Consider the following 27160-nt stretch of genomic DNA (forward strand, 5'->3'; position numbering starts at 1 on the left):
ACTCATATCAACTCATATCAACCATCAACTCATATCAACCATCAACTCATATCAACTCATATCAACCATCAACTCATATCAACTCATATCAACCATCAACTCATATCAACCATCAACTCATATCAACCATCAACTCATATCAACTCATATCAACCATCAACTCATATCAACCATCAACTCATATCAACTCATATCAACCATCAACTCATATCAACTCATATCAACCATCAACTCATATCAACCATCAACTCATATCAACTCATATCAACCATCAACTCATATCAACTCATATCAACCATCAACTCATATCAACTCATATCAACCATCAACTCATATCAACTCATATCAACCATCAACTCATATCAACTCATATCAACTCATATCAACCATCAACTCATATCAACCATCAACTCATATCAACCATCAACTCATCAAACTGCAACAACCTTTCTATTCCATCCATTATTGTTCATGCTCTGTATGACTTGATTTAATGGTCATCATTTAGAAAGATTTGTGATTCAAATTTTAAACATGGTTTACACACCCTTGTTAATAAGGGATACAAAATATATCTGCTCACCATAGCATTTTGACTATGAGAATTAGGGCTGGATTCAATCTGTATCACAGAAGTATCGCAGAAGATCCGCGTTATAGCACGATTTACATGTAAAGGCATTGTCCGCAGAGATTGCATTCACAGTAAATACTGCATATGTCGTCTCAATCGGAAATTACCTTTACATTTTAATGCCGATTTTCTGTGATACGTATCGGATCCAGCCCTGAATTAAATTCTACAGCACTGGATAGAATCTCAGTACAATTTTGGATTAAATTGATGCTAGAAGGATTTTCTTGTCTGTTTCCATCCCAATTTCAAGGGTCAGTCAGAAAGACCAGTACCCAAACCCAGTACAGAAAATACTACCTGACACACCCCTTATGGATGGATTTTAAGAAAAGGTTATTGTCTGAGATGTCCTTAGTCTCATAAACATCTTTAAGGAAAAGGGCTACCTTAAGACATCAAATAATATTCAAAATTAAACTCAATTACAGTATGTTTATTTTGATAAGTGTTTTCATTTCACCTCTGTACATACTCTTTATTTTTTTTACTTAATTTTTTTATACAGTTGATAAAGTTACATGTACGTGTGCATCTTCATCTTTATGGGTTGAACACAGTGAATGAGCATTTTAAAGAACAAACGAGAGCTACAAGAAATGTAAGAACACCAATTCCATTCATTTAAAAAGACAATACAAAATCCAGACATTTTTACATGAGAAATAACAATTTTCAAGTGCAAATACCATTATCAACTCTATGATACATCATAGCAAACGCATGTTTAAAAAAAAGCTACAAAACAGAAACATCTGACGTGTTCAGGTTGCAGGGACAGAGGGAGGAAGATGGAGGGAGGGAATGGTGAGTTGGGGTAGGTGGGAGCAGTGAGCGCTATTGACATCGAAATGCTGAAGAAAAAACTGGATGATATAAATAGTAATGGCAACTTAAGACAACCATAAATGTAGCTAGGCTTTTTTTGGAAACATTCAAAGGGATACAGATATGGCATTATGTGTGACTTGTATTAAACAGTTCCTCTGGTCTGCAAGGCTAGACCACCCTTGTCATACAATTTAGCAATGTGGTCAAAATCCCTTTCCCTTATCCAGAAGCACATGTACACTATCTAAAGGTTGTGTACAGTAGCTTTTACTGTTTACACTTTTAATTTTCTCTTTTATATACAACAAAAACTGAAGAAAAAAACCCCACCAGAGTTTGCAAGGGAAATCCATATGATGTTTATGAGCAGTAATATATTTATTTGTCTTCAATGAGGGTTTGAGAGTGTTGAGGGGATTACTTGTTATCATTGTCATTAGCTTTTACATTGACAATGCAATTGTTAGCAATAATTCAATTGCAATATTATTGTATTGATCAACTATATTGGTTTTTCACGATTATTGTAGTGGGATGCTGAACTTTATTCACAACCCTAATGTCAGTCACATTTGTTTTTAAAGAAATCCAAGAATATGTTCTCAATATGTGTTGGCAGATTAAAACATTGTTATTTAGTATTTCTCTGGACACAGAGAGAGGTGTAACACAATGGAGACTTAATTCATTACACTTATACAACAAAGGTAGGATGACAGGCTCTAGATCTAGTGCACAAGATAATAACTTGGCCTGCCGTGCAGGCAGTCTTTGGAAGAGCTGGTCTTATTGGGACAGAATCTGACATGGGTGTTTGGGAAGGAAGGGGGCTGGGGTGGGGTACTTGGATTAGGGAGAGGGTGAAGCGGACATGGGTGGAAAATAGTTTGGGGTCCTGCTCAAGATAATTAGGATTAAAAGGATTCAATCCTCGTCTAATTTATTTTCATTATTTACAAGATTGAAAGAAAAATTCAATAAAATGGGTTGGTAGGCCATGGATGAAGAGACAAATGTGATGTGACTATCATTTACATGAGGACAGGTGGTAGAATTATATTTATACTTATGATGCATCTCTCTCAACTTTATTTTATATTAAAGCAGGGGTGTCAAACATACGGCCCGTGAGGTCCAATACGGCCCGCGGGTGGTTTGAGTAAAACAATAAAAACTTGAACGTTAAAACGATTTCAAAATTCCCAAACTGATTGACAGCAAGGAAATATTAAAAAAATTCAGTGCGGCCCTCCGGACCTTGTTGAAGACTGAATGCGGCCCCTGGAGCAAAATGAGTTTGACACCCCTGTATTAAAGCAATGGACTGTTAGTGTGATGCGAGGTCAGAAAACACCAGAAAAATAACTTGAGATTGAAGAATTAAAGTGACCTTTTTAAAAGAAGCAGCAAACGTATGTCCCTCAAAGACATTTCTCTGTCTCTCTCTCACAGAGTTGTGTCCAACAAAGACATTGTCTGTATCACAGAGGCGTGTCCCTTAATTAAGACGTCTCTCTGTCTCTCCCTCACCAGTCATGGTCCACAGAGACATTTCTCTCTCTCTCTCCTGTGGCTTTCACAAATCTAGTTTTCTATTTATTTTCCAAAATGTCCATCACGTTCTGGAAAAAATTATAAACTACATTGTATACGCTTTGTTAAGTTAACTTGGAAATAGAATAACAGAAAATGTCTGAACGTAGGTAACAGACAGTTATACAATCTGGACAGAAGAAAAAAACATAGAATAACTGTTTTAACAGTAATACCTTAACAAGAAGTTGCTCTAAGAGCTCAAAAATAGTAAGGCTTTGAATGTTGTGGAATGTAACTGAAACTGTCAGGTCCTTCTCCTTGAGGCTTGTTCATTGAAGATATAGATCTACAAAAGGTTATACATTTATCAAAACAGACTCGTCCTGGAATGGATTGAGCTGAAGCTGGAACTCAAGTGAAAGACTATTTATTAAAGCACATTTACGATAACTCAGTTCCAGCTCTAAACGAATGTGACAAACATATTACCCTTGTAACATCCTTCTTCTTGTCTGACAAAAATGCCACTACCGTTGTCCATTTTGTCAACACAGACTTAACATGCGTCATCTGAAATACGCACACATCCTTCGCATTGGGGATTGCTGTGAAAATGACATACAAGGTCATACATGCTAATAGAAACAGCAAAAAAACTAAGACACCAACATATTGTATTGGTGATAAATATTCAGAAAGAAGAGATGAGAAAGACAGCATTTACTGTACTTTGACTCAAGTTGGTTGACTTCATGGACTGTATGGTTTTGGAGGAAATGAAATGGCTTAAAACCAAACAGATGGAGAAGATCAACATGTGGTACTGCATAGCGAAGTGTGTCGTCAAAGCCTCTACAGTATGAAAAAATAGATTTATTTTAATTTTATTTTGGTCAACTTGTTAAAAGTCCTGTGAGAGTTCTGTGTTTGGCCTGTAAGAGGGGGCGGGGTCTGGTGCTTTAGGGGCGGGTTTGGTGTGGCAACTACTTATATGGACGCAAGAAGCCGGAGACTTTGCTGCTTATGAGGCGTATGAACGAGCGCGGCAGCATCTCGTTGGACTCCCGAGTGGTGTACTTGAAGTAGTTGTTTGGGTGGGCCAGCACGTCGAAGAGAGTTTTAATCAGCTTTTTATCCTGATGGAAAGAAGACAACAACACAGCACACTTATACAATTATATGACAAGTATACAATTATTCAGAGAACACCTGACTTGAACATGAACATGACCCACTAAGGGATGTAATAGTATGTATCTTAGCAGCAGGCACTAACCTTTAGGATTTCTTGATGGTTTTCAGAGGCATAGAGTCTTCCATCCCTGACAATATCCTCTACAAGCTGTTCATAATCCTCTGTAAATACACAAAAAAACATGATACATTAAACACCAAACAGCTCAGAATCTGAGGACTTACCCACTCTGTTTTACCATTGAGAGTTCATGTGATGGGTGAGAGTTTACCATCGTAGGTGACATAGGGGATCTGGAAGCCTCGGGCACTGTTAGCCTCGTTGGACTTGAAGTTGATCCAGAGTCTGCGGGAGCGGGCGGTGAAGGCGATGGGTCGCTCGTACGTCTGACATGTCTCATAGGTGGTGATGGACGTAGCCGACCCTGGAAGAACGGACATGAATAACAGAAGATTGACTGAATACTCTAACTTGGCATACTGGATTGATATTATGGTTGTGGAACACCACACTGGTTAGAGAGGAGGCTGGTGAAGGGAGGAAGGCTCATAATAATGGCTGGATGAAATGGAATGGTATCAAACACATGTGCTGGGATATATGAGAGTTCTCACAGTTCTTCCTCATAACCAGTACGTCTCCACACTCGTCCTCTGAGGGCAGGAAGATCTCAGGCACCACAATGAGGATCTTGCGTTTGCTGGGCGGGTTGATGTTCCAGATGCATTCCACGTTAGCTGGGTAGTTCCCGGGGTAGTTGGGGGACTCAATGTAACCTGTGAACTCGCCCATCTCTCCTCCGCATTCTCGGTCTAACATACACATACATACACAAAAGAATACACGTTATTAGTGAATGCATCTGGAGCTTTGGAAAGAGAGACAATATCAAAAAAAAAATACAATAGATTTTCATTTGGCTGGATAAATGAAACATTTTTCAATTAGTCATGTGGGAATTTTGGAAACATTTGGATAATTTATGCATCCTGTATTTTGAATTTGATATTCTGAGAAAAGGCATGGACCTTTTGAAAGTCCAAAAGTGAAAGATTTTCCCTTTGAAAATGATTCCTATATGCAGATAGCAGGTTTATACAATCAGGCCCTTACTCTTGCACTGAGAGACACTGGTGGCCCCATCAAAGTCTGTAGTGGTGTTGCCAGGACAGGTAATGCAATAGTTCTGTCTGAACTCTGTCTGGTAGCTGCCCAGAGGGCAACGAATACAGCGGTGCACCGTAGTGTTGTAGTAGTGGCCAGGGGAGCACTGAACTGCAGAGAGGAGAGGGATGACACATACACACATTTACAAACCAGATCTGAGATGAAATATTGAACTGATCGCACAGATGTGTGGATCTCTCTTGTCGTGATGTGTGTTTTGTCCTACATTTTTTATTTGAATACCCCGTCCCCACAGGAGGCCTTTTGCCTCTCGGTATGCCATCATAGTAAATAAAAATGTGTCCTTAATTGACTTGCCTCGTTAAAGGTTAAATAAAATAAAAATAATATGATGTAACTGGTTGGATAAACCACTGACCTTTGACCTCACAGTCATGGAAGGAGCTGGCCCCCTCCCGCTTGGTGCTCAGCCCCCCTCCGCAGGGGAAGCACAGGGTTCGTCCCAGGTCTGGCTGGTAGGAGCCATACGGGCATGGCTGGCATGGCTTAAACCCATCACTGGAGTAGTACCCAGTGGGGCACTGACCTTGATGTAGACAACAGTGACAATAGACACTTTCAGTCAGATAGAGATGTACAGTACACCGTGCTACACTCCACCATAGGCTATTGCACAATGTTTGCACATGCAGACATACGTATGGAGATTAGTGCGCTCTGCCATCAGGGGTGTGTATGTACCTGCGCAGGAAGAGATGTTGCGTGCCCCGGCAGGACCATGCCCGTCACTTCCAGGGCACAGGTCACAGGCCAGCTGCCCTTCCCTCTCCTGGAAGGTGCCAGGTGGACACTGGACGCAGCGCTCCTGTTCCCCGTGGTAGTACGATCCCGGCAAACATCTGACTGAGAGAATAGCCAGAGGGGCTCTGGTGAGAGAGCTATGCAGTCCAGTACACACACTGACACCAAAAACTCTTCTTAGCCCCAAACTAACTAGCACAACACATCTCTAGAGATGTTTGTGTATTCAGTACATAAGACTCTAAAACTACATAAATACATAAGAGTCATAAATAGTCATGACAACGGATGTAAATTTATGGTTAGCGTCGTGACATTGTCTTGACTGTTTATAACATCTGTTATATTAGCATTATAACAGTTTCAGGCAGAGTCTGATGGTGGTAAATAGTGACAGAGAAAGATGGCTGCCTAACTGGTCTTACCACAGTGTCCGCTATCCTTCTCACGGCCTGGCCCACAGTTCTCATGGCTTGAGGCGACCTGGGGCAGCTTCTGGGCCACCTCATACTCCAGCCCAGCCACGCGGATCAGGAAACGGTCCTGGTTGATCGACTTCTTCAGGGCCTTGATGTACGTCTTCACCTGCTTCTCCATGCGCTGGCGCAGGCAACTCAGGTTACAGCTCCCTATGGGGGAGAAAGGGCAGTACAGGGTAATATTATCTGTAACTGTGCGACCTGATCAATCAATCAAAATATATTTATCAAGCCTTTTTTGCATCAAGTGCTTAACCTGGTCCAGACCCACAAAGAGCAAGCCGCAGCATGGTGGCAAGTAGGTATATCAAAGAGGACATCTTGTAAATCCTAGTATTGGTGTCCAGACTGACTGACCTGTGGTGTCCCCTGGCTTGACTTCTGCCTCCAACTCAAGGGTGATGCGTGTCACTTCCTTATTGGTGGGGTTGCGGGCACGGCGCCCTTTGGACTTCTTGGTGGAGTCACATTTGAGGTTGACAAACGTCACCAGGCAGTTATTGCAGGGCTGTCCACCTCCTAGAAGCATAAACATTACCTTGTGTCAGGAATTAGGATCCATTTTAGGGGTTAGTTAGGGGTTAGTTAGGGGTAGCAGCACTGGTTTGGGAACAACAGCAAATAAGACAGATTATTGGCTTCAAGACACAATCACAGTGATAGTTGCTATGTAGTGTACATAACAGCCCACAAACCCCCAAATGCTTGATATGCACATACTGAATATGAGACATACAGAGAAAAAGAATGCAGGTCTTTTTGTAAGGCCATCATTACCAAGGTCTGGCATGTAGGCCGGATGTGGCCCCTCACCTGGCCCCAGCGCTCGGCCCCTGTCCTCGGCCCGGCCCGTCAGCTTGGGGTGCAGGTGGCACTTGGCATCTTTGATCTTGAAAGAGGCAGTCTGCTTCACTGGAGGGGCGCCTGTCTCTACAGGTAAACAGAGCAGTGTAGGCGGATGGGTGTAAAGGAGGATTGCACTAGAACAGAACCATTCAGTCCACGAAACAGTGGCAAAGATAGGAACATTATACAAATACATTGATACTTACCACAACCTTAACTCCAGATGTAACCATATCCTTAACCTTAACTCCAATGTAACCCTATCTCTAACCCTAACTCCAGATGTTACCCTAACCCTAACTCCAGATATAACTCTAACCCTAGCTCCAGATATAACCCTAACCCTAGCTCCAGATGTAACCCTATCCCTAACCCTAGCTTCAGATGTAACCCTAACCCTAACTCCAGATGTAACCCTATCCCTATCCCTAGCTCCAGATATAACCCTAACCCTAACTCCAGATGTAATCCTAACCCTAACTCCAGATGTAACCCTATCCCTAGCTCCAGATATAACCCTAACCCTAGCTCCAGATGTAATCCTAACCCTAACTCCAGATGTAACCCTATCCCTAGCTCCAGATATAACCCTAACCCTAGCTCCAGATGTAATCCTAACCCTAGCTCCAGATGTAACCCTATCCCTAACCCTAGCTCCAGATATAACCCTAACCCTAACTCCAGATGTAACCATATCCCTAACCCTAACTCCAGATGTAACCATATCCCTAACCGTAACTCCAGATGTAACCCTATCCCTAATCGTAACTCCAGATGTAACCCTATCCCTAACCGTAACTCCAGATGTAACCCTATCCCTAACCCTAGCTCCAGATGTAACCCTATCCCTAACCCTAGCTCCAGATGTAACCCTATCCCTAACCGTAACTCCAGATGTAACCCTATCCCTAACCGTAACTCCAGATGTAACCCTATCCCTAACCATAACTCCAGATGTAACCCTATCCCTAACCCTAGCTCCAGATGTAACCCTATCCCTAACCCTAGCTCCAGATGTAACCCTATCCCTAACCGTAACTCCAGATGTAACCCTATCCCTAACCCTAGCTCCAGATGTAACCCTATCCCTAACCCTAACTCCAGATGTAACCCTATCCCTAACCGTAGCTCCAGATGTAACCCTATCCCTAGCTCCAGATATAACCCTAACCCTAGCTCCAGATGTAACCCTATCCCTAGCTCCAGATATAACCCTAACTCCAGATATAACCCTATCCCTAACCCTAACTCCAGATGTAACCCTATCCCTAACCCTAGTTCCAGCCACAACCTTCTACCAAACTCCTAAGAATGAGTCTGAATCTGTGGGACACCGTACCTATGCAGCTCTGACTGCTGCTTGTGTTCAGTCTGGCTGGGTTTTTGCCTCGAAGGATGGGGATGCCACAGCTCACTGTATAGCTGCTGTCAGATTCTGCAAAGGATGAAACATATTGTTACAGCTTCAGTCAGAAGTCATTCAAATAAATAATAGCATATCACGTTAAGAGAATAAGAGCTGCAGCAATGTGAATGGACTTGGTTATTGTATGTGGATGTCACTACCTGCCAGATAGTGAGCCTTGGAGGCGCAGGTGAGGGAGCAGCTCTCTTTCTTGCCCGTTTTACTGCAGGTCAGAGTGGTCTTGGGAGCTAGGCCAGGCAGACATTTCACCAGCTCTGGATGAACATAAAAACATCATCACACAATCATACACTACTCTTTAAAGGTGCAATATGCAGAAATCGCTCCGCCATTTCCTGGTTGCTAAAATTCTAATAGTTTGCCTAATTTCAGTTTATGTGACAAAACAAGCATAGTGCAGAGAATCAGTGTAAACCGCTGTGAAATATATTTTCAATAACCAAAAATATTGTATTTTTTCATCCTTTCATTTTCAGCTTGATTGAAGCTGGTGTACCAAACAAAAGTAAAAGATACAAAAACGAAAAGTAAGAACAGGAATCATAGAAATAGCGTGCACAGAACAGATCTACCGCTTCTTAGACTTGCTTTCAATGAGACAGATCTATAACTCATGTTTCTATGTGAATAGAAAATTACACAATACAGCCTTAATTACAGGGATAGGGTTACATCTGGAGTTAGGGTTAGGATTACATCTGGAGCTAGGGTTAGGGTTACATCTGGAGTTAGGATTAGGGATAGAGTTATATCTGGAGTTAGGGTTAGGGTTATATCTGGAGTTAGGGATAGGGTTATATCTGGAGTTAGGGTTAGGGTTACATCTGGAGTTAGGGATAGGGTTACATCTGGAGTTAGGGTTAGGATTACATCTGGAGTTAGGGTTAGGGTTACATCTGAAGCTAGGGTTAGGAATAGGGTTATATCTGGAGTTAGGGATAGGGTTATATCTGGAGTTAGGGTTAGGGTTATATCTGGAGCTAGGGATAGGGTTATATCTGGAGCTAGGGTTAGGGTTATATCTGGAGTTAGGGTTAGGGTTATATCTGGAGTTAGGGATAGGGTTACATCTGGAGTTAGGGATAGGGTTACATCTGGAGTTAGGATTAGCAATAGGGTTACAGGCAGCAGGCTGTTAGTCAGACTGCAAGCTTAGTGGAGTCTGCCACTAGCACAGTCAGTGTAGTCAGCTCACCTATCCCCATTGAGACTCTGTCTATGCCTCGAACTAGATTGGGCAAAACTAAACATGGAGGTGTTCGCTTTAGCAATCTCACTGGAATAAAGACCTCCCCCATTCCTGTCATTATTGAAAGAGATTGTGATATCTCACATCTCAAAATAGGGCTACTTAATGTTAGATCCCTCACTTCCAAGGCAGTTATAGTCAATTAACTAATCACTGATCATAATCTTGATGTGATTGGCCTGACTGAAACATGGCTTAAGCCTGATGAATTTACTGTGTTAAATGAGGCCTCTCCTTCTGGTTACACTAGTGACCATATCCCCCGCGCATCCCGCAAAGGTGGAGGTGTTGCTAACATTTACGATAGCAAATTTCAATATACAAAAAAAAAAGACTGCGTTTTCGTCTTTTGAGCTTCTCGTCATGAAATCTATGCAGCCTACTCAATCACTTTTTATAGCTTCCGTTTACAGGCCTCCTGGGCCGTATACAGCGTTCCACACTGAGTTCCCTGAATTCCTATCGGACCTTGTAGTCATGGCAGACAATATTCACATTTTTTGTGACTTTAATATTCACATGGAAAAGTCCACAGACCCACTCCAAAAGGCTTTCGGAACCATCATCGACTCAGTGGGTTTTGTCCAACATGTTTCCGGACTTACTTATTGCCATAGTCATACTCTGGACCTAGTTTTGTCCCGTGGAATAAATATTGTGGATCTTAATGTTTTTCCTCATAATCCTGGCTATCGGACCACCATTTTATTACGTTTGCAATCGCAACAAATAATCTGCTCAGACCCCAACCAAGGATCATCAAAAGCCGTGCAATAAATTCTCGGACAACCCAAAGATTCCTAGATGCCTTTCCAGACTCCCTCCACCTACCCAAGGACGTCAGAGTACAACAATTGGTTAACCACCTAACTGAGGAACTAAATTTAACCTTGCGTAATACCCTAGATGCAGTCACACCCTTAAAAACAAAAAACATTTGTCATAAGAAACTAGCTCCCTGGTATACAGAAAATATCCGAGGCCCTGAAGCAAGATTCCAGAAAATTGGAACGGAAATGGCGCTACACCAAACTGGAAGTCTTCCGATTGGCTTGGAAAGACAGTACCGTGCAGTATCGATGAGCCCTCACTTCTGCTCGATCATCCTATTTATTCAACTTAACTGAGGAGAATAAGAACAATCCCAAATGTATTTTTGATACTGTCGCAAAGCTAACTAAAATGCAGCATTCCCCAAGAGAGGATGGCTTTCACTTCAGCAGTGATTAATTCATGAACTTCTTTGACGGAAAGATCATGATCATTAGAAAGCAAATTACGGAATCTTCTTTAAATCTGCGTATTTCTCCAAAGCTCAGTTGTCCTGAGTCTGCACAACACTGCCAGGACCTTGATCCTTCAAGGGAGACACACATTTTTTAATACTATATCTCTAGACACATCGATGAAAATAATTATGGCCTCTAAACCTTCAAGCTGCATACTGGACCCTATTCCAACTAAGCTACTGAAAGAGCTGCTTCCTGTGCTTGGCCTTCCTATGTTGAACAAAATAAACGGCTTCCTATCCACCGGATGTGTACCAAACTCATTAAAAGTGGCAGTAATAAAGCCTCTCTTGAAAAAGCCAAACCTTGACCCAGAAAATATAAAAAACTATCGGCCTATATCGAATCTTCCATTCCTCTCAAAATGTTTTGAAAAAGCTGTTGCGCAGCAACTCACTGCCTTCCTGAAGACAAACAATGTATATGAAAGGCTTCAGTTTGGTTTTAAACTCCATCATAGCACTGAGACTGCACTAGTGAAGGTGGTAAATTACCTTTTAATGGCGTCAGACCAAGGCTCTGCATCTGTCCTCGTGCTCCTAGACCTTAGTGCTGCTTTTGATACCATCGATCACCACATTATTTTGATGAGATTGGAAACCAAATTGGTCTAAACGGACAAGTTCAGGCCTGGTTTAGATCTTATCTGTTGGAAAGATATGTTTGTCTCTGTGGATGGATTGTCCTCTGACAAATCAACTGTAAATGTCGGTGTTCCTCAAGGTTCCGTTTTAGGACCACTATTGTTTTCACTATATATTTTACCTCTTGGTCACAATGTTAACTTTCACTGCATTTCCGGATGATACACAGCTGTACATTTCGATGAAACATGGTAAAGCCCCAAAATTGCCATCCCTGGAAACCTGTGTTTCAGACATAAGGAAGTGGATGGCGGAAAATGTTTTACTTTTAAACTCGGACAAGACAGAGATGCTAGTTCTAGGTCCCAAGAAACAAAGAGATCTTCTGTTGGATCGGACAATTAATCTTGATGGTTATACTGTGAAGGACCTCAGCGTTACTCTGGACCCTGATGTCTCTTTTGACGAACATACCAAGACTGTTTCAAGGACAGCTTTTTTCCATCTACATAACATTACAAAAATCAGAAATGTTCTGTCCAAAAATGATAAAGAAAAATCTATTCATGCATTTGTCACTTCTAGATTAGACTACTGCAATGCTCTACTTTCCGGCTACCCTGATAAAGCACTAAATAAACTTCAGTTAGTGCTCAACACGGTTGCTAGAATCTTGACTAGAACCCAAAAATGTGATCATATTACTCCAGTGCTAGCCTCTTTACACTGGCTTCCTGTTAAGGCTAGGGCTGATTTCAAGGTTTTACTGCTAACCTACAAAACATTACATGGGCTTGCTCCTACCTATCTTTCCAATTTGGTCCTGCCATATATTTGTTTTAATTTAACCTTTATTGAACTAGGCAAGTCAGTTAAGAACAAATTCTTATTTACAATGACGGCCTAGGAACAGTGGGTTAACTGCCTTGTTCAGGGGCAGTACGACAGATTTGTACCTTGTCAGCTTGAGGATTTGATCCAGCTACCTTTCGGGTTACTGGCCCAACGCTCTAACCACTAGGCTACCTGCCTCCCCGTATATACCTACACGTACGCTATGGTCACAAGATGCAGGCCTCCATATTGTCTCTAGAATTTCTAAGCAAACAGCTGGAGGCAGGGCTTTCTCCTATAGAGCTCCATTCTTACGGAATGGTCTGCTTATTTATGTGAGAGAAGCAGACTCGGTCTCAACCTTTAAGTCTATTGAAGACTCATCTCTTTAGTAGGTCCTATGATTGAGTGTAGTCTGGACCAGGGGTGTGAAGTTGAACGGAAAGGCACTGGAGCAACGAACCACCCTTGCTGTCTCTGCCTGGCCGGTTCCCCTCTCTCCACTGGGATTCTCTGCCTCTAACCCTATTACGGGGGCTGAGTCACTGGCTTACTGGTGCTCTTCCATGTCGTCCCTAGGAACGGTGCGTCACTTGAGTGGGTTGAGTCACTAACGTGATCTTCCTGTCCAGGTTGGCGCTCCCCTCGGGTTCATGCTGTGGGAGAGATCTTCGTGGGCTATACTCAGCCTTGTCTCAGGGTAGTAAGTTGGTGGTTGAAGATATCCCTCTAGTGGTGTGGGGGCTGTGCTTTGGCAAAGTGGGTGGACTACCTGGCCTGATGACTCCTTGCTGTCCCCAGTCCACCTGGTCATGCTGCTGCGCCAGTTTCAGCTGTTCTGCTTGCGGCTATGGAACCCTGACCTGTTCACCAGACGTGCTACCTTGTCCCAGACCTGCTGTTTTCAACTCTCTCTCTCTACCGCACCTGCTGTCTCTAACTCTGAATGATCGGCTATGAAAAGCCAACTGACATTTACTCCTGAGGTGCTGACCTGTTGCACCCTCTACAACCACTGTGATTATTATTATTTGACCCTGATGGTCATCTATGAACATTTGAACATCTTGGCCATGTTCTGTTATGATCTCCACCTGGCACAGCCAGAAGAGGACTGGCCACCCCTCATAGCCTGGTTCCTCGCTAGGTTTCTTCCTAGGTTCTGGCCTTTCTAAAGAGTTTTTCCTAGCCACCGTGCTCTACATCTGCATTGTTTGCTGTTTGGGGTTTTAGGCTGGGTTTCTGTATAGCACTTTGTGACATCGGCTGATGTAAAAAGGGCTTCATAAATACATTTGATTGATTGATTGACCATCCTTTCCATTACTTGGGACCAAATCACAATGTATGTTTCAATCTTCTGACCACTGGGTGGCAGTGTTGTTACATACCAATGCAGTCCTTCTTGTTCCAGTGAAGCTTGTATCCAGGTGGACAGGTACACTCGTAGCTGCCCAGAGTGTTTACACAGCCATATTTACAGCCACCGCGGTTTATACTGCACTCATCAATATCTGCAAAGGGAAGAAGACAGTTATGACCATGTATGTCTAGACACAGAGTCTAATATACTCATTTACATTTTAGCAGACACTTATCCAGAGCGACTTGGGTTAAGTGCCTTGCTCAAGGGCACAAGGACATCTTTTTTACCTAGTCAGCTCAGGGATTCAAACCATCGACCTTTCAGTTACTGACACAATACTCTTAAACGCTAGGCTACCTGCTGCCCCACACTCATATGAGTGGAAATCCAAAACACACCAAACGCATAGACATATGCACAAACACTCACTCACTCACTCACTCACTCACTCACTCACTCACTCACTCACTCACTCACTTACTCACTTACTCAAACCTGGTTGCAAGAGAAGAAATAACATCAATATAACTGAGCTATCATGATAGATGAGAGAGAATAATTGAAAGAAACAAACGAGAATGTGTTCTGACAGCTGCAAATGAACAGAGTTTCTGTGAAGTCAATTCTACTGTCAGTGATCACTTCTACAGAAGATGAATGTGTGTTTTGGTAAACCAGGCTGATTGCTCATTTGAAGTCTAATCCAGGGCATGTGATATCACTGCTCTGCATTTCCCCTTAGTCGAAACTTCAACTTCTCTTCCCCCAAATCTCACTCTCTTTGGGAAGAAGAACATTTGGAGGGACTTTACAGAGCCAGATAGGAGTAAATTATGATCACTTTTTAACACACAGAAACCAAAACCACTCAAACCATACAGGAACCAGATGGAGGTTGCCTAGGAACCCAGACAGAAAATGACTTTATTAGCGTGATGAGGGGGACAAGGCAAGGCAGTGTGGCTCGGGGTTGAGCGCTCAGCCAGGCTAAGTGACAGGGACACCAGCAGAGGAACACAGATAATGACAGTGATTGATGATGTGGCCTGCAGATAGAAAATGTTCCTCCCTGTTCTGTACGGCGTGAATAAAAACAGCCTGCGAGCCTCCAGTGCTCTGTCCCGCCATGGAGATGATGACTTCATCAAGAGTGTTTGGCTGGTGTTGAGTTGCCAGCTCCGCTCAATGCGAAGGAGATGCATCCGTCTGTCAAACAACTTGTCTGAAGTCTAACCTTCATGTTGAAGAACTCCATTTAAATAATAGAGAGCGGGAGATGGAGAGAGAATCACTTCTCTATGCCAAGCAAAGTTGATTTTTTCCTTTTATTCTTCTCAAGCTTGAATGTGTGAATGAATATGTGAATAGACTTTGAGTATGCTTTTATCAAGCCATCTCTAGAGCTAGCTCTATCTGTTTCTGTTTCTGCATCCTCAGAGGAAATCAACTCATGTATCCCAGAGGCCAATGTAGGACAGGAACATAAGGGGGGAGAGTCAAAGAGAGAAGTAAAAGACTTTCAGATTGGCATGCATGCTGACAATTGTATGTGGCTGCTATCATCCGCTGGTGTCGAAGGCATTACTCCAATTCCAGGGGGGAACAAAAAGAAATAGGAAAATAAGCTAGCTCAGCCGGCAGCTCTTGCTTTCTTCAATAGACATCAATACCTATCATCTCCCCGACACGCAGACACACATTCTTCTGCCCCAAACTCGGGTGAGACTGAGAGGCTAAAGAATAGGCTAATCACAGTTTGACTGTGAAGGTCAACAGTAGACAGACAGCCCCACGTCTGTAGAGCATTGATCTAGGGCTGTTAGCTATAATGGGGTACCTTGTCTCAAAGATAGGTTCTTTGGGACCTTTCTTGTCTTCATTAGTCTACTCAATGCTTATCACGTGATTGTAACCGAGTCAAATAGAACATGTATATAAATTGTATCTTAGTGAGCAAATATCAACTTGGTTTTATGTAAACAACATATTGATTCATTCAGATGGATTTATCATGTACCAGACAGTAACATCTATCAACTCTATAGCTAGCGTGCCACCTTATATCATGCCTCTCACTTTAACACCACAGTGCAACTCTAAGGGGATGTTTTGCTAATGGCTTGGTGGAGAATGTCTCAGTTGGGGAAGTCTTTCTCGGATGTCAGCTGAAGCCAGTGATGACAGGCCTCCACACTTTCCCTGACAGCAGGTCACTGACCTTATAGGGGTTGTTTGGGGTGAGTCCATTGTTAAGCACTGAGCAGCAGTCTCTGGAGTGTTTGGGAGCTATGTTTCAACTGATAAGCTACGGGGAATAACACAACCTTGGTCACTGCTGAAGAAGAGGAGGTGCAGGGGAAGCAACATAAATCTCAGGGTTATCTAACAGTTCTGAGGGGAGAGAAGAGGGAGGGAAGAGTCATTCATCATTAGGAGGACTCTACAATGGCACACAGATACACACACAGGTCTTATGCCAGGCAATTGTCCTGCCCTCTCCATCCCTCTCACTCACACATATTACCACATTCCATGTCCTGGAAATATGCTATCATAACATTCCTGCCGTGGTAGACTTGTCAAAACGAACAAGAATAGAGAAGAAATAATTGCAATGTGTTTTGTGTGTGTATATAGGCTCTCTCTCTCTCTTCCTCTCTCGCTCTCTTCCTCTCTCTCTCTCTCTCTCTCTCTCTTTCTCTCTCTTTCTAACCTACACCTCCTCTGAGAGGCCCTCAGGCTCTGGAGACGGCAGCAGATTCAGAGTTGTGATACACAGACCATGAAAGGGCCGCTGAAACAGCCTGATGCGCTCAAACGGGCCCCCCTCTCTCTCTGCCCTGCAGATCTGGCACACGCCAGCCGCCTGGAACACGAGACTGCCTCCTTTATTTCTACCACACTGGAATAGATCAACACCTTTACCACAGCATCAAGCACATAACTCTTATAATAATTGTTTGTTTAGTGCAACAGGTGGAGTCATGTGTGCTACTGTGTACTACTCATGTCACAAAAATCAAGTCTTCCTTCACCTCGGGATTGCTAGCATTAGACTTGACTGGTCTGGTAAGCAATATGAACTAGGGAGCCATACAAACAGGCTACAAAAAACCAAGTTGCTATAGAAGCTAGCTGAAGTAATGATCATGAAGATTCAAGTTACTATGGATAACCTAGCAGGCAGGTGTGGTTTCTAGAGAAGGTGAGGTGGACTGTGTGAGTAATGGTGTACAGACATGTGGAGAGGGGGAATAAGTGTCACCTCACCTCCACAATGTGCCAGACCGTAGAGAACATAGCCTTTATGACAGAAGCACTGGAAGCTGCCGGGGGAGTTGACGCAGGAATGGTCACACGTCCGGTCAAAAGAACACTCGTCAATATCTGGGAAGAGGGGAATATAAAGAGACAGGTATAAGTTCACATTATTCACTGACACAACTTCTCAAAACTCATTTGAGATTTTATAATAGAAAAAATATATATATATGACAATTTGGATTAGAAATAAATTGCGATGGGACACAGCAAAATAAATAAATAATGTTTTTTAAATTGAATACCATTTTATTTGGTATGAGACATTGGTTGCCAGTCTGAGCAGTAGCAGTAGCACTGTTTCACCTACTGATAACAGGAGCTTTGGGCCATTTTTCAATTCCCAAGATACCTGTCAATCGTTTCACTATACCACTGTTTCTTCCACAAAAAAATGGAAAATAACCATTTAATGAAACTCACTATCTCAAATGTCTTATTATTGTGTTCTGAAGCCAAGTGGAAATCATTTGTCTGAGAAGCAGTCCTGCTTATCTAGGAATGTGCTGTAACGTGAGACCAGAGAGGGGTCATGAATCTGTCCGTCAAAAGAATCTCTCCAGCCATCTTCCCTGACACTGACCCCAGGCCCACCACCTTGCACTGGGTGCACGAGAATAACTTCCTGTCTGTTGTTACTTCCTCTATCCTTATTCCCTGCCGGACTTTATCAGATAATTGGAACACCACTGGATTCTCATACATGTACCTCTGATATCACTCTCCTTGCCTGTGAATTAAAATGGAGTCCTGGCTGAGATCATTAAAATAATCAGGTGGAGGACATTTGGGTTCGGTAGCCTACTATCCAATGTTTAAATGTCAGTAATTACATATGTCAAGTCCAGACAGCGTCTACAGAGAAGAGAGCTCGGAACTGGAGAGAACGGGGCCTAGTTACATCTTTACTGGAAATTTAATTGGCTAAATTGAAAAGGATAGAAAACGTAGGGAGGTTCCCAGGCATTTCATAGTCTATATTCTCCCCATTCTGAACTTTGTCTTACCTGGCTCTAAGGCACTGTCAGCCCAACATCAAAAAGATGATAATGGTTTGATAGTATACATTACATGGCAATTATAGGAATACTGCTAAAGCTAAAAAAGACTGGGTTACCAAGAACAAGAAGGAAGATCTTAACTTTGTCAGCTGCAATATAGGGCGTTTTCTTTCTCTTTTTACCTTCTAGCACAGTGGACATCCCCAAATCTTCATAGTTGAGGCGTAATCCCTTAGACCATTGAACTCTGTCCAGCCTTGAGAGAGAGGTTACTAGTCTAGGGATGCGTCACAAATGGCACACCATTTCCTATTTATTGCATTACTTTTGACCAGAGCCCATAGGGCGCCATTATATGGGGAATAGGGTGCTATTTGAGACACAGCCAAGGAGTTTTGGCAAGCCTCTTGTGAGAATACCTCCAACCAAAGACATGGGATTGGGTTGAGATTAAACAACTATTAAGTGATCAGCTTTCAAAGATTCCGTGCTTCAGGAGGAACACCGGGTGATGTCGAAAGTTTCAAAAACCCCTAAAAGGCAACTTGGCATAAAGAGTAGATATTCATCCAGCTAAAGAAGTGGAAGTGAGCCCCACTATGTTCACTTTGTGAACTCTTTCACAATAACTTGAATGGAATCTTATAGTGTTATTGTTTAACACTGGGCCACTGAGAAATGAGAGATGCTGAGCGGTTCGTTTTATGTATTACCACATTGGTTTATTATTTCTCAACTCCAAAGTCAAAAATAGAAATGAACTAGAATGATTTGTTTTGCTTGAAGGCACCCTTCTGGGATATTGGGATGCTAGCCAGCATCTCAGGACTGGTGTTGACTGGGGACATGCTTTGCTGCTGGGACATACTCTACTCGTCTCTGATCAATAGGATTCAATGGGAAGAAGCAACCTGCAGCGGTGGATTGTACTGCACTGTACAAAGCAAGGGATGGGCTTGGATGTGTCAGGAGGCCTGGGACTACGGTCGGTGTTTACCAGCAGGTACGGTGAGGTATGCGGGGGTTGGCAGGGCTAGAGGCCCATGTACGTGCAAGGGGACACGGGACCAGAGATGAGGGACACACTGAAAGAACAGTGACTGCTGTTTAGAATAGAATACAGACCGAAACACCCTCGTCTTGCCCTTCAATCTGAACAATCTCACATTTCTGTAAGTGTGTTATTTATGGGGTGCCAGGCATATCGCCCCTACAGTGTAAGATTGAAAGACAATGAAAATAAAAAAAGCTAAGGCCACAGGTTTCTTTCGACAATCCTCCTCCGTCGCAGACTCACAGTGTCCCAGACTGGCCTACGACTCACCCCATCACCTCCTCTTCCCCCCTCAGTTACACAAAATAACAATCCTTCAGAACAATCCTTCAGAGTTACAACAATAGAACGGTGAAACAATGCCTGGCCGAGGCTGTTTACACAGAGTAGATAAGGCCTTTATCAGTGATGCTCCTTCTGAGGGAGACCTACTAGGATCTGATAAGGGTACTCCCACCATGCCCTCATTGGGATCAGCAGGGGATGGGGGAGGACAGGGGGCAGGAAGGGGTAAGGAATGCCTCCAGGCCCTGGACCTGCCCGGGCCAGACATGTCACGTCTTGATTGATGGGCCACGCGTGGTACGCTGTCAGCTGGGAAACACTGACTGTTCAAATCAAGATAAAAGGTTGTGAAGTTCAGTTTATATATCCCAAGACTGTACTATGCACTTTCTGTACTGTAGTAGGTCATTTTTTTACAGAATGTTACAGCACAGCCACATCTCTGATAAGGCAGGACTTCTTATGATTGAGTTTCTAGCTCTTTAATTCACTCATGGCACTGGCTTTAAGTGGGTAGATGAGTGTTATTTGGCTTCATGCTCACCACATGTCCTTCTTCCTTTTTGCACCCCAAACTTCCCAATAACAATGGCCAGCCAGGCCAGGTCTCAGCTAGTTGGGATGTAGCCCCTGCTCCAGTCACCCAGCGGGGCCTGAGAAAGTGCTGGTGACACACCGCTTAACTAAGAATGAGTACATTGCTGTTGATCTTAGGACATTGTCCACTCAAAAAAAGATATTAATGAAAAACACAGCTAAGAAAAAAAATGTCCAAGCAGTATATTCACCCATAAGCCTGTTCAGCTGTGATACTCTGTAGCGCTTATGGTGGTGTGATGTTTTGTCTGCTATCTGTCTGCTGCGTATAAGATGTCACTGTCATTGAGCAAAAGCCAAGTGGCTGGTGTTGGGCTGAAAACCCTGAGGTTCCCAGGCAGCTACCTGTCATGGAAATACTGTACGGTCATGTGGGACTACCTAAACATGATATCCTGAAGGTCAAAACATCTAATTAAAAAATAGGAGGGGGGGGGAATCAGAAGCACTGAAAAGCCAGTAGTCAACTAGAATCACACTATAGACCTGCTGAAACCTATGGCTCCCTTCCATGGCCCAGTCAGTCAGTCAGTCAGTCAGTCTGCCACCTACATGTAGAAAACACACAGAATTACCCTACCAGCTGCACCAACCTGAGAGCAATTTAGAGAAATTAAGCTTTTATTGTTGGGCGTGCTCTCTCTACTTCTTTTCAGTTGTCAGGGAGCAAGGGAGGGATAGGGATAGGAGCATGAGGAAGAGTAGACTAGACGGATGAGTGTGCAGCGTGATGTAGTGTAGTTTGGAGTGTAGTGTAGTGTTGTGTAGTGTAGAGTGGTGTAGTGTAGAGTAGTGTAGTGTGGTGTAGTGTGGTGTAGTGTAGTGTAGTGTGGTATAGTGCAGTATGTTGTGGTGTAGCGTAGTGTAGTGTAGTGTGGTGTGGTGTAGCGTAGTGTAGTGTAGTGTGGTGTAGTGTAGTGTGGTGTGGTGTAGTGTAGTGTGGTGTAGTGTAGTGTGGTGTGGTGTGGTGTAGCGTAGTGTAGTGTAGTGTAGTGTGGTGTAGTGTAGTGTAGTGTGGTGTAGTGTGGTGTGGTGTGGTGTGGTGTAGCGTAGTGTAGTGTAGTGTGGTGTGGTGTGGTGTGGTGTAGTGTGTTGTAGTGTAGTGTGGTGTAGTGTAGTGTAGTGTAGTGTAGTGTGGTGTGGTGTGGTGTGGTGTGGTGTGGTGTGGTGTAGCGTAGTGTAGTGTGGTGTAGTGTGGTGTAGTGTAGTGTAGTGTAGTGTGGTGTGGTGTGGTGTAGTGTGTTGTAGTGTAGTGTGGTGTGGTGTAGTGTAGTGTAGTGTAGTGTGGTGTGGTGTGGTGTAGTGTAGTGTGGTGTAGTGTAGTGTGGTGTAGTGTAGTGTAGTGTGGTGTGGTGTGGTGTGGTGTAGTGTGGTGCACTGTAGTGTGGTGTGGTGTAGTGTGGTGTACTGTAGTGTGGTGTGTTGTAGTGTGGTGTGGTGTGGTGTGTTGCAGTGTAGTGAAGTGTGGTATAGTGTAGTGTGGTGTAGCGTAGTGTAGTGTAGTGTGGTGTAGTGTGTTGTGGTGTGGTGTTGTGTGGTGTAGTGTGTTGTGTTATGGTGTAGTGCAGTGTAGTGTGTTGTAGTGTAGTGTAGTGTGGTGTAGTGTAGTGTGGTGTAGTGTAGTGCAGTGTGTTGTGGCGTGGTGTGGTGTAGTGTAGTGGAGTATAGTGTAGTGTAGTGTAGTGTGGTGTGGTGTGGTGTAGTGTAGTGTGGTGTGGTGTAGTGTGGTGTGGTGTAGTGTACTGTAGTAGTGTGGTGTGTTGTAGTGTAGTGTGGTATAGTGTAGTGTGGTGTAGTGTAGTGTGGGGTGGTGTAGTGTGGTGTAGTGTAGTATGGTGTAGTGTGGTATAGTGTAGTGTGGTGTGTTGTTGTAGTGTAGTGTAGTGTGGTGTGGTATAGTGTAGTGTATTGTGGTGTGGTATAGTGTGGTGTAGTGTAGTGTAGTGTGGTGTGGTGTAGTGCGGTGTAGTATAGTGTAGTGTAGTGTGGTATAGTGTGGTGTAGTGTAGTGTGGTGTAGTGCGGTGTGGTGTAGTGTAGTGTGGTGTGGTGTGGTATTCTGTGGTGTGGTGTGGTGTGGTGTAGTGTACTGTGGTGTGTTGTGGTGTAGTGCAGTGCAGTATAGTGTAGTGTAGTGTGGTGTAGTGTGGTGTGGTGTGGTGTAGTGTAGCGTGGTGTAGTGTACTGTAGTGTGGTGTAGTGTAGTGTGGTGTGGTGTGTTGTAGTGTAGTGTGGTGTGGTGTAGTGTAGTGTGGTGTGGTGCAGTGTAGTCCTGTGTAGTGTGGTGTGGTATTCTGTGGTGTGGTGTGGTGTGGTGTGTTGTGGTGTGGTGTAGTGCAGTGCAGTATAGTGTAGTGTTGTGTGGTGTAGTGTGGTGTGGTGTGGTGTAGTGTAGCGTGGTGTAGTGTACTGTAGTGTGGTGTGTTGTAGTGTGGTATAGTGTAGTGTGGTATAGTGTGGTGTGGTGTGGTGTAGTGTAGTGTAGTGTAGTGTGGTGTAGTGTAGTGTGGTGTGGTGTGTTGTAGTGTAGTGTGGTGTGGTGTGTTGTAGTGTAGTGTGGTGTGGTATAGTGTAGTGTGGTGTGTTGTAGTGTAGTACGGTGTAGTATGGTGTAGTGTAGTGTGGTGTTGTAGTGTAGTGTGGTGTGGTATAGTGTGGTGTGGTGTAGTGTGATGTGGTGTGGGTGTGGTGTAGGTGTGGTGTAGGTTAGTGTAGTATAGTGTGATGTGGTGTAGTGTAGTGTGTTGTAGTGTGGTGTAGGTTAGTGTAGTGTGGTGTAGTGTAGTGTAGTGTGGTGTAGTGTAGTGTAGTGTGGTGTGGTGTAGTGTAGTGTAGTGTGGTGTAGTGTAGTGTAGTGTGGTGTGGTGTAGTGTGGTGTGGTGTAGTGTGGTGTAGGTTAGTGTAGTGTGGTGTGGTATAGTGTAGTGTGGTATGGTGTAGTGTAGTGTGGTGTAGTGTAGTGTAGTGTAGCCTGGTATAGTGTTGCATGGTGTAGTGTAGTGTGGTGTGGTGTACTGTGGTGTGGTGTAGGTTAGTGTAGTGTGGTATGGTGTAGTGTAGTGTGGTGTGGTGTAGTGTAGTGTGGTGTGGTGTAGTGTGGTGTAGTGTGGTGTAGTGTAGTGTAGCCTGGTGTAGTGTTGCATGGTGTAGTGTAGTGTAGTGTGGTGTGGTGTAGTGTGGTGTGGTGTAGTGTGGTGTAGTGTAGTGTAGTGTGGTGTGGTGTAGTGTAGTGTGGTGTGGTGTAGTGTGGTGTGGTGTAGTGTGGTGTAGGTTAGTGTAGTGTGGTGTGGTATAGTGTGGTGTGGTGTAGTGTAGTGTAGTGTGGTGTAGTGTGGTGTAGTTTGGTGTGGTGTAGTGTGGTGTAGGTTAGTGTAGTGTGGTGTGGTATAGTGTAGTGTGGTATGGTGTAGTGTAGTGTGGTGTGGTGTAGTGTGGTGTAGGTTAGTGTAGTGTGGTGTGGTATAGTGTAGTGTGGTGTAGTGTAGTGTAGTGTGGTGTAGTGTAGTGTAATGTGGTGTGGTGTAGTGTAGTGTGGTGTAGGTTAGTGTAGTGTGGTATAGTGTGGTATAGTGTAGTGTGGTATGGTGTAGTGTAGTGTGGTGTGGTGTGGTGTAGTGTGGTGTAGTGTAGTGTAGCCTGGTGTAGTGTTGCATGGTGTAGTGTAGTGTGGTGTGGTGTACTGTGGTGTGGTGTAGGTTAGTGTAGTGTGGTGTGGTGTAGTGTAGTGTGGTGTGGTGTAGTGTGGTGTAGTGTGGTGTAGTGTAGTGTAGCCTGGTGTAGTGTTGCATGGTGTAGTGTAGTGTAGTGTGGTGTGGTGTAGTGTGGTGTGGTGTAGTGTGGTGTAGTGTAGTGTAGTGTGGTGTGGTGTAGTGTAGTGTGGTGTGGTGTAGTGTGGTATAGTGTAGTGTGGTGTAGTGTAGTGTGGTGTGGTGTGGTGTAGTGTGGTGTGGTGTAGTGTGGTGTAGTGTAGTGTGGTGTAGTGTGGTGTAGTGTGGTGTGGTGTCATGTGGTGTGGGTGTAGTGTAGTGTGGTGTGGTGTGGTGTGGTGTCGGTGTAGCGTGGTGCAGTGTAGTGTAGTGTGGTGTAGTGTAGTGTGGTGTAGTGTGCTGAAGTGTGGTGTGGTGTAGTGTGGTGTGGTGTAGTGTAGTGTGGTGTGGTGTAGTGTGGTGTGGTGTAGTGTGGTGTGGTATGGTGTAATGTAGTGTAGCATGGTGTAGTGTAGCGTGGTGTAGTGTAGTGTGGTGTGGTGTAGTGTGGTGTGGTGTAGGTTAGTGTAGTGTGGTATGGTGTAGTGTAGTGTGGTGTGGTATGGTGTAGTGTAGCGTGGTGTAGTGTAGTGTGGTGTGGTGTAGTGTGGTGTGGTGTAGGTTAGTGTAGTGTGGTATGGTGTAGTGTAGTGTGGTGTGGTATGGTGTAGTGTAGCGTGGTGTAGTGTAGCGTGGTGTAGTGTAGTGTGGTGTGGTGTGGTGTAGGTTAGTGTAGTGTGGTATGGTGTAGTGTAGTGTGGTGTGGTATGGTGTAATGTAGTGTAGTGTGGTATGGTGGAGTGTAGTGTGGTGTGGTGTAGTGTGGTGTGGTATAGTGTGGTGTAGTGTGGTGTGGTGTGGTGTAGTGTGGTGTGGTATCGTGTGGTGTAGTGTGGTGTGGTGTAGTGTGGTGTAGTGTGGTGTGGTGTCGTGTGGTGTGGGTGTAGTGTAGTGTGGTGTGGTGTCGGTGTAGTGTGGTACAGTGTGGTGCGGTGTGGTGTGGTGTAGTGTAGGTGTGGTGTGGTGTAGGTTAGTGTAGTGTAGTGTACTGTAGTGTAATGTGGTGTGGTGTAGTATGGTGTAGTGTAGTGTGGTGTTGTAGTGTAGTGTAGTGTGGTATAGTGTAATGTGGTGTAGTGTCGTGTGGTGTGGTGTAGTGTAGTGTGGTGTAGTGTACTGTAGTGTAATGTGGTGTGGTGTAGTGTGTTGTAGTGTAGTGTGGTGTGGTGTGGTGTAGTGTGGTGTCGTATAGTGTGGTGTGGTGTGGTGTGGTGTAGTGCAGTGTGGTGTAGTGTACTGTAGTAGTGTGGTGTGTTGTAGTGTAGTGTGGTATAGTGTAGTGTGGTGTAGTGTAGTGTGGGGTGGTGTAGTGTGGTGTAGTGTAGTAGGGTGTAGTGTGGTATAGTGTAGTGTGGTGTGTTGTTGTAGTGTAGTGTAGTGTGGTGTGGTATAGTGTAGTGTGGTGTGGTATAGTGTGGTGTGGTGTGGTGTAGTGTAGTGTAGTGCAGTGTAGTATAGTGTAGTGTAGTGTGGTATAGTGTGGTGTAGTGTAGTGTGGTGTAGTGCGGTATGGTGTGGTGTAGTGTAGTGCTGTGTAGTGTGGTGTGGTATAGTGTGGTGTGGTGTGGTGTAGTGTACTGTGGTGTGTTGTGGTGTGGTGTAGTGCAGTGCAGTATAGTGTAGTGTAGTGTGGTGTAGTGTAGTGTAGTGTGGTGTGGTGTGGTGTAGTGTAGCGTGGTGTAGTGTACTGTAGTGTGGTGTGTTGTAGTGTAGTGTGGTATAGTGTAGTGTGGTATAGTGTGGTGTGGTGTGGGTGTAGTGTAGTGTGGTGTGGTGTCGGTGTAGTGTGGTACAGTGTGGTGCGGTGTAGTGTAGTGTGGTGTGGTGTAGTGTAGGTGTGGTGTGGTGTAGGTTAGTGTAGTGTAGTGTACTGTAGTGTAATGTGATGTGGTGTAGTATGGTGTAGTGTAGTGTGGTGTTGTAGTGTAGTGTAGTGTGGTGTGGTATAGTGTAATGTGGTGTAGTGTCGTGTGGTGTGGTGTAGTGTAGTGTGGTGTAGTGTACTGTAGTGTAATGTGGTGTGGTGTAGTGTGTTGTAGTGTAGTGTGGTGTGGTGTGGTGTAGTGTGGTGTCGTATAGTGTGGTGTGGTGTGGTGTGGTGTAGTGCAGTGTGGTGTAGTGTACTGTAGTAGTGTGGTGTGTTGTAGTGTAGTGTGGTATAGTGTAGTGTGGTGTAGTGTAGTGTGGGGTGGTGTAGTGTAGTAGGGTGTAGTGTGTTATAGTGTAGTGTGGTGTGTTGTTGTAGTGTAGTGTAGTGTGGTGTGGTATAGTGTAGTGTGGTGTGGTATAGTGTGGTGTGGTGTAGTGTAGTGTAGTGCAGTGTAGTATAGTGTAGTGTAGTGTGTTGTTGTAGTGTAGTGCTGTGTAGTGTGGTGTGGTATAGTGTGGTGTGGTGTGGTGTAGTGTACTGTGGTGTGTTGTGGTGTGGTGTAGTGCAGTGCAGTATAGTGTAGTGTAGTGTGGTGTAGTGTAGTGTAGTGTGGTGTGGTGTGGTGTAGTGTAGTGTGGTGTAGTGTACTGTAGTGTGGTGTGTTGTAGTGTAGTGTGGTATAGTGTAGTGTGGTATAGTGTGGTGTGGTGTGGTGTGGGTGTAGTGTAGTGTGGTGTGGTGTCGGTGTAGTGTGGTACAGTGTGGTGCGTAGTGTAGTGCAGTGTAGTATAGTGTAGTGTAGTGTGTTGTTGTAGTGTAGTGCTGTGTAGTGTGGTGTGGTATAGTGTGGTGTGGTGTGGTGTAGTGTACTGTGGTGTGTTGTGGTGTGGTGTAGTGCAGTGCAGTATAGTGTAGTGTAGTGTGGTGTAGTGTAGTGTAGTGTGGTGTGGTGTGGTGTAGTGTAGTGTGGTGTAGTGTACTGTAGTGTGGTGTGTTGTAGTGTAGTGTGGTATAGTGTAGTGTGGTATA

General features: G+C 44.2%; 1 protein-coding gene across 4 annotated transcripts in view; it reads right to left on the reverse strand.

The window, feature by feature from the left end:
- Positions 1-1049: 1049 nt before the first annotated feature.
- Positions 1050-27160, reverse strand: part of LOC129860840 (signal peptide, CUB and EGF-like domain-containing protein 3) — a 135376-nt gene continuing 109265 nt past the window's right edge. For 2 of the 4 annotated variants that reach the window (XM_055931669.1, XM_055931671.1), the window contains 14 exons: positions 17469-17585; positions 14224-14346; positions 9017-9130; positions 8790-8885; positions 7382-7534; positions 6962-7123; positions 6551-6754; positions 6066-6227; positions 5743-5910; positions 5310-5471; positions 4811-5008; positions 4468-4620; positions 4278-4357; positions 1050-4137 (listed from right to left, as the gene is read on the reverse strand). In XM_055931669.1, coding sequence (XP_055787644.1) covers positions 3985-4137; positions 4278-4357; positions 4468-4620; positions 4811-5008; positions 5310-5471; positions 5743-5910; positions 6066-6227; positions 6551-6754; positions 6962-7123; positions 7382-7534; positions 8790-8885; positions 9017-9130; positions 14224-14346; positions 17469-17585 — 2045 coding nt within the window. In that variant the 3' untranslated portion in view covers positions 1050-3984. The remainder of the gene's footprint in view (positions 4138-4277; positions 4358-4467; positions 4621-4810; positions 5009-5309; positions 5472-5742; positions 5911-6065; positions 6228-6550; positions 6755-6961; positions 7124-7381; positions 7535-8789; positions 8886-9016; positions 9131-14223; positions 14347-17468; positions 17586-27160) is intronic. The other 2 variants (XM_055931672.1, XM_055931670.1) reach the window with 1 other exon arrangement.

Source organism: Salvelinus fontinalis, chromosome 8, assembly GCF_029448725.1.
Source record: "Salvelinus fontinalis isolate EN_2023a chromosome 8, ASM2944872v1, whole genome shotgun sequence".
Lineage (NCBI taxonomy): Eukaryota > Metazoa > Chordata > Actinopteri > Salmoniformes > Salmonidae > Salvelinus > Salvelinus fontinalis.